Source organism: Berghia stephanieae, chromosome 12 (genome assembly GCF_034508935.2).
Source record: "Berghia stephanieae isolate SIO BIC M18660-M18661 chromosome 12, UCSD_Bste_1.3, whole genome shotgun sequence".
Taxonomy (NCBI): domain Eukaryota; kingdom Metazoa; phylum Mollusca; class Gastropoda; order Nudibranchia; family Aeolidiidae; genus Berghia; species Berghia stephanieae.
The window spans coordinates 26,691,796-26,704,674 of record NC_088371.1 but is presented as its reverse complement, the minus strand read 5'-3'; the positions used below and the strand labels follow the sequence as shown (position 1 = coordinate 26,704,674).

At 32.4% G+C, this 12,879-nt stretch overlaps 1 protein-coding gene across 2 annotated transcripts in view; it reads right to left on the bottom strand.

The window, feature by feature from the left end:
- The window catches only part of LOC144957518 (lipopolysaccharide-induced tumor necrosis factor-alpha factor homolog), a 33,676-nt gene continuing 20,797 nt past the window's right edge, over positions 1-12,879 (bottom strand). For both annotated transcript variants that reach the window (XM_078888848.1, XM_078888847.1), the window contains exons 3-4: positions 1,565-1,690; positions 1-786 (exon numbers count right to left, since the gene is read on the bottom strand). In XM_078888848.1, the coding sequence (XP_078744974.1) occupies positions 678-786; positions 1,565-1,690 (235 nt within the window). In that variant the 3' untranslated portion in view covers positions 1-677. The remainder of the gene's footprint in view (positions 787-1,564; positions 1,691-12,879) is intronic.

The following is a 12,879-nucleotide window of genomic DNA, read 5'->3' as shown; positions in this document are numbered from 1 at the left end:
AAGCTTTTTAAAAATAGAATATTTATTCGGTAAATGTTTGAATTAAAGATTACATGAATGAACAAATGAATAAATGAATATTGAGTCTGATGCATGGAGGATTGAGGGCAAGAATTAACACATTCTAATCAATGAATGAATTAATGAGATACTGTCTCAAAGAGGAACTGGATCTATGAGTTTACGAAGAAATGAATGAATCGATTAATTAAATTATGAATGAAAGAAACGGTTTTAAGGCTTTTATTACCAATAAATAGTCTCTCTTAGTTATGTCCACCACCCATGGTCTTTATATATTCATAGCCTGACAATCGTCTTTGTAAAACTTGTTGATGCTATACGTTTAGATAGAATACTCACACCATCTGCCAACCGGATATAACGTACCAACACATAAAACTGTGTGTAAGCTATAGCGTTTTTAGTCTGATTGATAGAATTTAGTAAGAACTGACCATCGACCTGTCTGATTAAACACAATATCAAATGGCTGAATGACCTCAATTTCAATTTCTTTCCATCTTTAAATGATTGAGAGAGTGAGTGAGTGAATTGGATGTTCATTTCGATGGATGAATAAACGAACAACGAATGGGTAAATGAATGGTTGGTGGCTCCATCAGGTGACTGTCTCATCCATCTCGTCATTCCCAGGGCATCAATCACGTGACGAACTACATCCGTTTATACACCCCCAATACCTCTTTACAATTGGGACACGTATGGTATGCGTCTTTGGAAGCAGAAAAACAAAATGGAAACAAACAACAGCCGAATATACATCTAGGGAGGAAAATAAAATGATATATTATTTTTTATAATATAGGAAAATAAGGACAAAAAATTTACATATTATCTAAATCATGTATCTGAAATCGCGTGGTTCATCATTATTATTATTATTATTATTATTATTATTATTATTATTATTATTATTTATCATCATCATCATCATCATCATCATCATCATCACCATTATTATTATTATTATTATTATTATTATTATTATTATTATTATTATTATTATATTATTGTTATTATTATTATTATCATCATCATCATCATCATATTATTATTATTATTATTATTATTATTATTATTATTATTATTATTATTATTTTATATTATTATTATTATTATTATTATTATATTATATTATTATTATTATTATCACTATTATTGTTATTATTATTATTATTATTATTATTATTATTATTATTATTATTATTATTATTATTATTGTGTTTGATGGATTATCTATTCCTTTATTACGACGGGATTTATTTGTAGCCATCGTTAACTTATCGCCTGGCACTAGAACCCATTTGGACTTATAGTTTGACGTCATTTTTTAGGTTTGTGCACTGTCCAATGGTCTTTAGTAGTGGTCAAGGAAACAAGTGATCAAGATGATCATCTCATTCATCTGTAGTATTTCATACATCCTGTTTGTTGATAAAGGGGAAACCCGAAACGTCCATTCTATCTGTTTTCGAAATTAAATTGAAGCTTCCATTCAATTTCACATTGTTATTTATGAATTGATCCTGCACACACTTACCCCAACAAGATGATGGCTCCACACGCGATCCAGGTGATCAGACCCACTCTGTAGTCAATGTTCGTCACGATGTCCGCATGGCAGTTTTTACAGCTTGTCCTTACTGGGACCAGGTGGAACCTTTGACTAGAAGGGTGAAAATGGGGGAAGGATAGTGGTGAGAGTGATTAGTGTGGTAGAGATTGTTTTATGTTTTTAAGGGTTTTACGGCGCTTGCAACACATTAAAGTAGTATCAGCGCCAGTAAAAGGAAGAGAAAGGGATAGAAAAAAGTTCTAGAGTTACAATTAAAGCACCAAGGAAAAGGTAAGACAAAGGGGAATTTGTTCAAATAGGAAACAGATGTAGATTCCAAAGAGCACACTATCAAAGAACTTAGTTTGAGATCACCTCAAGTCTCATCCAGACACAAACACAGTTTCCAAGTAAGAGGGATACACTCAAATGTTTACATATCATATTATAATATAATATGTAAACAAAACAATACAGTGCATAACAGAGAGATGATTTGCAAGGGAAAAAATATCATCTCCCAAAACTCTAACTACACATTTGATTGTTTCCCTCCCAACTAGGGTAGCCGGCCAAGGCCTGGACAAAACCAAGTAATCTCATTCCAAGACAAAGACAGAAAGCATGTTGGAAAACAGATCAAGGGGGATAGAAGACACAGTCAGTGCCTCCCTTCCCACTATGGGACCAGGTGGAACATTTGACTAAAAGGATGAAATGGGGGAAGGGTAATGGTAGTGATTCGTGTGACAGAGATTGGGATGATGCTGTGGTAATAGTAATTGTTGCTATCATTTCCGTTGCAGTTATTGTTTCTTGTTGTTGTTGTTGTTGTTGTTGTTGTTGTTGTTGTTGTTGCTAGTCAATGATGACGATGTTGTTGTTTTTGATAATGATGTTGATGATGATGATGATGATGATGATGATGATGATGATGATGATGATGATGATGATGAGGACGATGATGATGATGATAATTATCTAATTGACCGCGAAAAAAGAAGTTTTGTTGCGGATGTGAATAAGTTTGTGTACGTGTGTACAAAAAGATTCAATTAAATAATAATTTTTATTGTTGATAGTGGAAATGTGATTGACCACCTCTGACACCTATAATGTCGTTTTGAACTCGATGCCAAAATGTGATTATAAAGTTAAAATTATGACAAATGTGAGTTTTGACTATTTTAGTTTTATACACCATATCTTTTGCTTTCAATACATATATTATGCTTAACTTAATTATCATTATTTTTATACTAGTTTTTTTTACCATCTGACATTATGCCGAGTGAAGGCGATGGGTCACAAATCAAGTGTTTGTTTTAAGTCGTTCGCACTGAGATTGCGGATGGTGATATTCGTGAGAGGGGACGAATAGACACACTTAATCCCAAATATTATAGTAATAGGAAACTGAGTCCGTGACAAACTGGGCCTGTGACAAACTGGTCTTGTGACAAACTGGGTCTGTGACAAACTGGGCCTGTGACAAACTGGGTCTCTGACAAACTGGGTCTTTGACAAACTGGGTCTCTGACAAACTTGGTCTGTGACAAACTGGATCTCTGACAAACTGGGCCTGTGACAAACTGGGTCTCTGACAAACTGTGACTGTGACAAACTGGGCCTGTGACAAACTGGGCCTGTGACAAACTGGGTCTCTGACAAACTGGGTCTTTGACAAACTGGGTCTCTGACAAACTTGGTCTGTGACAAACTGGATCTCTGACAAACTGGGCCTGTGACAAACTGGGTCTCTGACAAACTGTGACTGTGACAAACTGGGCCTGTGACAAACTGGGTCTGTGACAAACTGGGTCTGTGACAAACTGGGTCTCTGACAAACTGGGTCTTTGACAAACTGGGTCTCTGACAAACTTGGTCTGTGACAAACTGGATCTCTGACAAACTGGGCCTGTGACAAACTGGGTCTCTGACAAACTGTGACTGTGACAAACTGGGCCTGTGACAAACTGGGCCTGTGACAAACAGGTTAGCTCAACTGGGAAGCATGCCGACCCTGCCTCAACTATGCTCTGTGCATGATGGAAGTTATCAGTGACACTCTCAAAAAAAGTAAATGGATGATTGATTCATTGTGTGGTATGTGGTCTAGTGGTATGACACTCGGATCGGAAGGTCCTGGGTTCGAGCCTGGCTCGGCGCATAGTTGAGTCCTTGGAAAAGGCTCTCATCGTACTCAAGTGTAAAATGAGTACCTGGCCATTAAAAGCGTTGTATGTGAAAAAAAACAGGCGTTATCTCTCGTTCTACATGTAACGTATTTCTGTTGGTCAGTGACCCTTTGAGAATGTTTAGTGGGTATTGCCAATTATAAATGCTCAAACAAACTTTTGATTAGTTGTATGAATTTTATCTTATTTTTCAATTGTTATGATGATGATTATTATTATTATTATTATTATTATATTATTATTATTATTATTATTATTATTATTATTATTATTATTATTAATATTATTAATATTATTACTATTACTATTATTATCCTTATTATTGTTATTATTATTATTATTATTATTATTATTATTATTATTATTATTATTATTATTATCATTATTATTATTATTATCATTATTATTATTATTATTATATTATTATTATTATTATTATTATTAATAATAATAATAATAATAATAATATCATCATTATTATTATTACTTTTACAATTATTATCATTATTATTGTTATTATTATTATTACTATTATTATATTATTATTATTATTATTATTATTATTATTATTATTATTATTATTATTATTATTATTATTATTGTGGCGTAGTGCGCACATACATAAAGGCTAGTGATCTAAATTTAGTGGTTTTATTTGTTCTTATAAAAATGTAACTCACATCTTCGATATAGTTTCTTTATTTCAGCAAAAAATATTGCTAAGTCCAAAAAATGTATAGTCAATGGTGGTGAGCACCAAAGTTAAGACATGCAGCTCATCTCAAATGCAGAATAATAGAATGACCTATAGAATAGAAACACCCTGTTTTTAACCCTATCGTAAACTGTCCCACAATTCCTTTTGACCACTCCTACTGATCTTTGACATCCCAAATTAATATCCAAAACCTGCCTCTTTCAAGTAATAGCGAATCATGCTCAACTTGTATGTTAAAAATAACAAGAATTTTCTCGAACATTACTATCAAACCCCGCCTCTTATGACATAAAAGTACTTTGATAAATGACGCATCTTATGCATAATAACCAAAAATAGCGTCAACCTGTTACTGATTAATGTTAAACCCCGCCTTTTATGATATAATATTATTTTGGTACTCACACCCAAATAACAAAAATCCATTACAATATGTTGTCTTCATTACCATATACCAATTGAGACTAATCAACGAAAGTAATTTTCTACTACTTAACACAACGACAAGTCCTTCACTTGAAACATAAAACTGTCCTAAACTCATTTAGTATTTACCATATTTCCATTGAAATCCTAGCGTCGTTAACTTTGCTTGAATATTAATCATGTTTAATGAACAACAACCGACCGTGTTTTATGATCGTGTTTTTCTCAAAACTCCTGAGTAAATTTCTTGCATAAGCTTACACTCTTACATACGCCCCTTTCTTAGAATTTAAATTGATCCGAAAACAATTTCATTTCAAAATAATAATAATAATAAGAGAGTAAATATATAGGTAACATCCAATTAAAATCAAATAACAAGATGTAAGAAATAGTTTGCCAACATGACAACACTTATACAAATTAAATATTTTTAAAAGTTTAAACTTCAAATTTACCCAACTCCAAAGATGATTTAAAACATTTAAATTACCCAACACCAAAGATCATTTTAAACATTTAAATTACCCAATATCGAAGAAGATTAAAACATTTAAATTACTCAATATCGAAGAAGATTAAAACATTTAAATTACTCAATATCAAAGAAGATTAAAACATTTAAATTACCCAACACCAAGATGATTTAAAACATCTAAATTACTCAATATCAAAGATGATTACAACATTTAAATATATCGATTAAATGTTTTTTAAAGTAATACAACATCGGCAGTTTTAAATTCTCGTTATATTCTACCGCATATCCATTTTCTGCCTTGAAAAAGGATGGTTCAAATCCCATATGTGATACACTCACATTGTTTTATTCAATCTCAATTTCAACTCTTTATGACATGGGCGATAGTCTCAGCTTCCATGTACGTAATCATTTACGGTTATATCCAAACCAATACCTTGTATTTCCTTATATTTCATGATTCCATTTAAACAATATTATTAAATTAATCCTAACGTATAATATGTGGTGCAAATAACATATTATAGACATCAAAATCCATATATGAAGGATTATAAATCGATAAGTAATGAAGAAAATATTTTAAAATAAATCATAATAATATCTTAATCATCATTTTAAAATTCAAGTTGAAGTTAATATCATTCATTGTTCATTGTTCATGTTTCAATCTTTAGTCTTTTGAAGCCAACAGGGTGTAGTTTACAACCAACTTGAAGTCAAGTTATCTGAGGTAACACATTTATCTGAAATCAGTTCGTTTTAAGAATGATTTATCCTGTAGAAATTGTTAGTAATTGATAATTAAGTCATTGTCTCCATTTAGAATGAATTTTCGTGTCATAAATTTTTTTTAAATATCAACTATAAGAGTTGAAGTGTTGTATCTACGTGTTGCATTGTTGTGTGTGGTGTGGTCACTAAATAGCCCAAGTGTCATTAATTCACTTTATCATTGTTATTTAATATCAACTTCTTCGTCTGTAAATGTCTTCGAATTATCACCATAATGTCTTCACATTCAAAATATTTAGTTTGTAATAAATAATCAGTCATTAGTCTGTCCGACGTATTCACATTTACTATAGTGTAAATAACTAATTAAGTAAAATCTAACACAGTATGTGATTGTGGGCTGTTATTAGAGTGACCAACTTTTTGCAATTAGTGTGTTGTACGTATTTGTTCGAGTCTTTTGAATTGGGGCGAAAAAAGACTCTACAGGCAGCAAAAATATGCTTAACCTGTTGGGTTGTTTCTTGGTCTTGTGACGTCGCTGTAATCCATTCATCTCCGGCATCTGGGTCGATTCTCCTCGTTGATATTTGTGGTTGTCTTGTGTATACGTTGAATCTCGTTGTAGATGAAATTGTACAAATTCAAGAATTAACTGTGTGCGAGATCTTGAATTAAATGAAGTTTGACTTATCCAGCAAGTCAAAAGAAAGTTGTGAACTCAGTCATGTGTGACATAGAGTCCGTGTATAATACGACTGTGACTGTTGCGCCGTAATAGCTGTGTGTTAATCGAGTTTCGACGAAGTGGTATGTGAATACACACCAGGTAGATGATGCAATCTTTCAGCGTGTCGATAGGTGATGTGAGTTTATAACCGATAATGACGTAATCTCGTAGGTATCTATCGTAGGGTCGAGTAAGGTCAGCTGTATTTTGTAATCTGTATGTAGGTTGTCCAATATCATACGATAATAAATCTAATGAAATTGATCATGTGTTGTATTTTCAAAGTCGTGTGGCATCTTGCGACACTTTAAGTTTCTGCATTGTCTTACATACATAATATATAGCCTTATATGATAGGCTTTATTATAATATTCAATGTTTATATTTGTTTGTTTTTCTACGAAGTTGTAGATATGGGTGCTGCATTTTTGTATATTGATATTAGTTTGAATTTGAATACGCTCACCACTGCATATGGAGGAAGTAGTATTGTTCATAAATGGACATCATTTTGTAAAAACATTCAAATCCTTGAACGTGTATGAAATTCTTGACGACGTACATCGTTGGGCATTGTCGTTGTAAAAGTAAAGACGACAAGTAATCCAATTGTTGAATAAAGAATGTAAATATAAAAGGTTCATGGAACAAACTTGTATTGATACAGATGTTATTTTATAAATTGATCAAGTTTGTATACGCTGTTAGATACGTTGTAGTTGAGGTTGTTGTGTAGTTTGTAGTCTGTAGATTGTGTTGATTCTGGACGTATCCATGGCGTAGTGTTTGTTGAGAGTATTACGTCATTTCAGGGTATTCGTGGATAGACCAAAGGGATTATTACATTTCCCGATTTCTGTTGTGGTTGAGTTTGAATTTTCTCTGTCGTTGTAGCCGTTATTAGCGATTCAGTCACTTCCGATTCACCAAGTGTGTCTTGTTTTGACATCGTCATTACTTCAGTTGGGTTCAAACTTGAATTTTCCCGCTTACTCAATCCCTTTCCTTACCATGATAAGACTTTAGGCACAATTATATCCCGTTTTAACAAGCCTATTCCAACCATTAATATGACAGCTAATATACTCCCTGCTAATAATGCAACTAATTTCCACAAAGCTAACCCTTCACTAATGGTGGTCTCATTCATTGCATTTATATCATTTATCAAACTAGACATGTCAATGTCAGCAACGTTATCCAAGTTCTTTATATCCCATGTTTGATTATATTTATTTATCACCCTATTCAGAGGCCCCCACAAAGTATAGGATGAACCAGAAATTTTCATTTTGAGTGTTGAAAAATTCGCTCGGACATTATAGGTGGAGTTCATTGTGTAATATGAGGGAAGTGTAACATAATCACTATTAGCAGTGCATCCTAAAGGCAATTTTACGACATCAAGTGGAGGTTTTGTACGTAATGTAAATGAACTAATCGTTTTGTCTTCGCAAAGTATTGTAAATCGTAATGGAAATACTGACGTTACAATCCACAGACCCTGAGAGGTATACTTAGCTTGTGGTAGATTTTCGTTAGGACTTACAGTTACTTTACACAACTTTTTAACATTTTCTTTGTTTTCCATAAACAGAGCTATAATACAAAATTTACTAACATTCATGGGGTAGATTGGACTTTTAAATTCACAATACTGAGATTCAGGTTTAGCACACGTTTCTGCTTCATTTTTAGACAACAAAACGTATTTAGTTTTCTCTTTATTTATCGCAATAGCATTAGCTTCTAGTTTATATTTTGCAACCATAAACTTAGAATTATATTGATAAGTGTTCATGTCTTGTGACAGCATATTAAGATTTGGGATTGGTAAATTATGGACCGCAAAGATTTCCATTTTTCTTCCATTATTTACTAGTGGTACAGAAATCATAATCAAAAGATTATTGTCTTCAAAGGTTGTTGAGCATGACAATATTTTGTAATAATTCCATAATTGAGACGACGGATCTATTGGCAACGTTAATGACAATGGCAAATTAGATTTTATTTCCACTAACATACTTATCAGTAGACTTGGTGGAAGCACTGATGGAGATAATTTTCCCATCGACACCACAGCAATCTGTAATTGCAGATTTTCTAAACGTGCTATTGTTTCTAACATCATTTCACGAATGTCATTAGCAATTTTGTCTAATTGTATATAGACACTCACAAAACTCTTGAAACTTTCAAAATCGTTTTTCAATTCACTGTAACCTTCATTCACTTGCCTATATAATCGAGCAAGTCCAACATTTATTTTATTAATTCTTATTCTATTCTTAACTATTTCAGCATGCGACATGTTAATGAAAGACAAACTTTCTTTAACAATATGCTGAATTTTATTTTGATTTTGTTTTAACTTTTTCATTGCCTTCCGAATATTCCTTAAATCACTTTCACTCGTAGTACCAAATAAAAAACTCATTGCCTTGCCTACAAAGGGAAGCAATGCTCGTTTGTTCCTTTGATTTAGAGATTTGTAATTTTGAAAACTATTTGTTATTTCATATTTCATGTTTGTTATATGCTCCAATTCGTGTTTAATAAATTCAAAATGAAACCGATATTGTGGTTGCATCCTTCCTACGTCACTTTTTATTGCCCCGAAAACTAATTTTTCTAGCTGCGACGCCTTCTCAGAGAAATCGTTAATTAAATCTTCATATGGTTGTAAACTTAGGACCAATGTTATGATCCACGAACTTCGTGAAGAACTGATTTCCTTTACTTTGTCAAACACAACATTTTCTTTGACCACAATAGCTTTGGTTAGAAACAGGGAAAGGTAAAGGGTAATGAACACCGAATGTTGGTTCGTGCCCCACCTGTGGACAAGTACAAACATCAACTTAAATCACACCATTCATAACTTAAGGTTATCGGTAGTACATAATATTAACTTCATAAACATTATTTGTAGAGGCAGCATAATACTGTACAATTATAAATTATAATATAAAAGATCACAATATTGATTCTTTTGTGTACTTAGTCAATATTCTTCTCCTCCGATCGTTTTTTTTTAATCTTCTCATATATATATATTTTTTTTTTTACTGATACTTTACAAGCTAACCGCTTGTGTCACAATCATTATCAGCTTTCTGACTTTTCAGTCTTAATTTTATAAACCGATATTATTTTTATATTAACTTACTTTGAAACCGTTTTTTTTTTAAAAATACATATTCAGTCTCTTATACGTTTGACAATACAGTCTGATCATAATTCGCAGTTTCTTGTATAATTGACAATACAGTCTTGATAACTTTACAAATATCATCGACTTTGCGAGTCGAATTAGTAATTGGTCTATTTTTACACTGGATTTCATGAACATTTTTTCTGCTCCTTGTTTTTTTTTATAAGCTTTTGTTCTAAGTCGTTTTTGTAACTCGAACATAGGAATGCCATCTTCAGATTGATCTGAGTCTTCTAAGATTTTACGTTTATTAAACGTTTTCATAATACTATCTTCTTGTGCTGATGTACCTATCATAGTGGCAGGTTGGTTGGATTCATAATCCATTATCTCTTCCTCATCAGCTAGATTTTCCTCTTCATTATCACATCAATCAAATTTTCACCATCATTATTCACAAAATTTGCATTTGGTTCGTTTAATTTTGGGATATCAGTTCTCTCATTATAATTATAAATGATAGTGTTTTGACTACTGTCTGAATCACTACTTTCGTTATCACTATTCTCCGGTGGTGATTCTGCAAGTGCTGCTTTACGTAATACTCTTCCTTGTTGTGGCTTTATTTGCCATTCAAGATTTGCTAATCTAAGATCATTTGCATGCGCCTTTATTATCCTGTTAGCTGATTTTTTATCAAAAAGGATACTGGTGTTGTTTTGTTTAACGATGATATGATGGGTAAGCCAATTATTTTCTAGTTTGCTGGATTTAGCATGATTTCGATAATATACAGAATCTCCTACTTCAAGTGTTACGTCCTTTCTGTTTTGATTTATGACTGTATTTTGTTTACGCCTCGCTTCTTTCGTGTTCTTTACAAGTGTCATAAACGTACGATGTTGATTCTCTAAAGCGATTTTATGGAATTCCTCACCTTCGTATTTTCTTCTGGGTTTTAACACATTGTCTAAAGGGAGTACTGGGTCTCTATGATATAACAAAAAAAATGGAGACATTTTTGTGGTTTTCGAAACATTAGTGCGTATTGCTAGCAATATATTATTCAAGTGTATATCCCATGTGTCAATATTTTCCTGCATTTTTTTGCTAATAGGTCATGCATAGTCCTATGACTTCTTTCAACTTTACTATTTGCTTCGGGGTGATAGAAACTTGTTTTAATATGAACAATATTTAAATATTCAAGAGTTTCTTTTTTTTTTTTTTATTATCAAACTCTCGTCCGTTGTCTGTAGTAATAGATAATAAGCAAGAATGTCTAGGTATTATTTCTTCTAGCAAAAGGTTTATGATACTGTCAGCCGTCTTATCTGGCACTGGAAATGCCTCCGGCCAACCTGAATATTTGTCTATAAAAGTTACAATATATTTATTTCCTGATAAAGTTTGTTTGTAAGGTCCCGATAAATCTAAAGAGACACTTGCCATAGGATAAGGTGGGATATCTGTATCTTGTATCGGTGCTTTTTGTTGTTTCATATTTCTTACCTTACATGTAACACATTCTCCTAGAATCTCATGTAACTCCTTATATAAATTTGGCCAATAATATTTTAATTTTATAGCATCGAACATTTTTCCTACTGACATATGTCCATTAGAATGATGGTACTGTTTAATCACATGTTGCTTTAAATGCTTTGGCACATGCAGTCTTAATATTGGATCCTCATCTACTTGTGAAATATAATATAAAATCTCATCAACTACGATGAATTTATTATATAACGATTTATCAGCTGTTCCATCCGTTAATTTTGTTTTTATTTCTACTATATCTGAATCCTTCTGTTGTTCATCTTTTATATCAAAGTCGGGTATCGTAGGGCGTTCGTCATTATTTTCCTCTTGGACTTCGACATTTATAAATTCCTTAGGATTAAATTTATTTGAATTTAAAGTTGCGATTTCAACAGTGGTATCTTCATTTTCTGGCGGCGATCGAGATAACAAATCGGCACATACATTTTCTGATCCTTTTAAATATTCTATTTCACAGTCATAAGAGTTTATAGTTAACGCCCAGGCTTGAATTCTTCTATTTTTCTGTTCCGCACTAAACAAATATTTTAAAGGCTGGTGGTCTGTTTTTATTATAAATTTCGCATTATATAAATAATAATGTAATTTATTCAGGGCATAATGAATCGCAAACGCTTCTTTCTCTGAAGTTGAATATGACTTTATTTGTGACTGCGACATTTTATGACTTAAAAAGTATATTGGCTTTTCACTGGAATTGCCTTGCATACACTCTTTTTCACCTTCACAACTTTGTACTAGAACTGCACCTACACATGTATCTGAGCTATCAGTATACAAAATGTAAGGCTTGTTTGGATCAGGGTACGCGAGTAATGGAACCACAGTTAAACTATCCTTCATATAATAAAATGCTCTTTGGCACTTTTCATCCCAATTAAAACGTGCATATTTCTTTGTCAACGAGATGATCGGCTCGGCTATTTTGGCAAAATTTGGAATGAAACGTCGATACCAACTTGTCAGACCTAAAAAACTGCGTGCTTGTTTTACACTCGCTGGAGGTTTCAACGATTTAATCGCGTTTACCTTTTCAGTATCAGGTTTAACTCCCTTGGTGTTTATTATAAAGCCTAAATATTTTGTTTCTGATTGTGCAAAACTACATTTGGATAATTTCAGTCTCAAATTATGTTGTAAAAGCCGATCAAACACTAATTGGATATGGTATAAATGATCTTCCAGTGTTGATTTTGTATAAATCAATATGTCATCTATATAAGCTGTTGCAAAATGTTCATACCCTATCAACAGCTTATTTATCATACGTTGAAATATGGAAGGTGCGT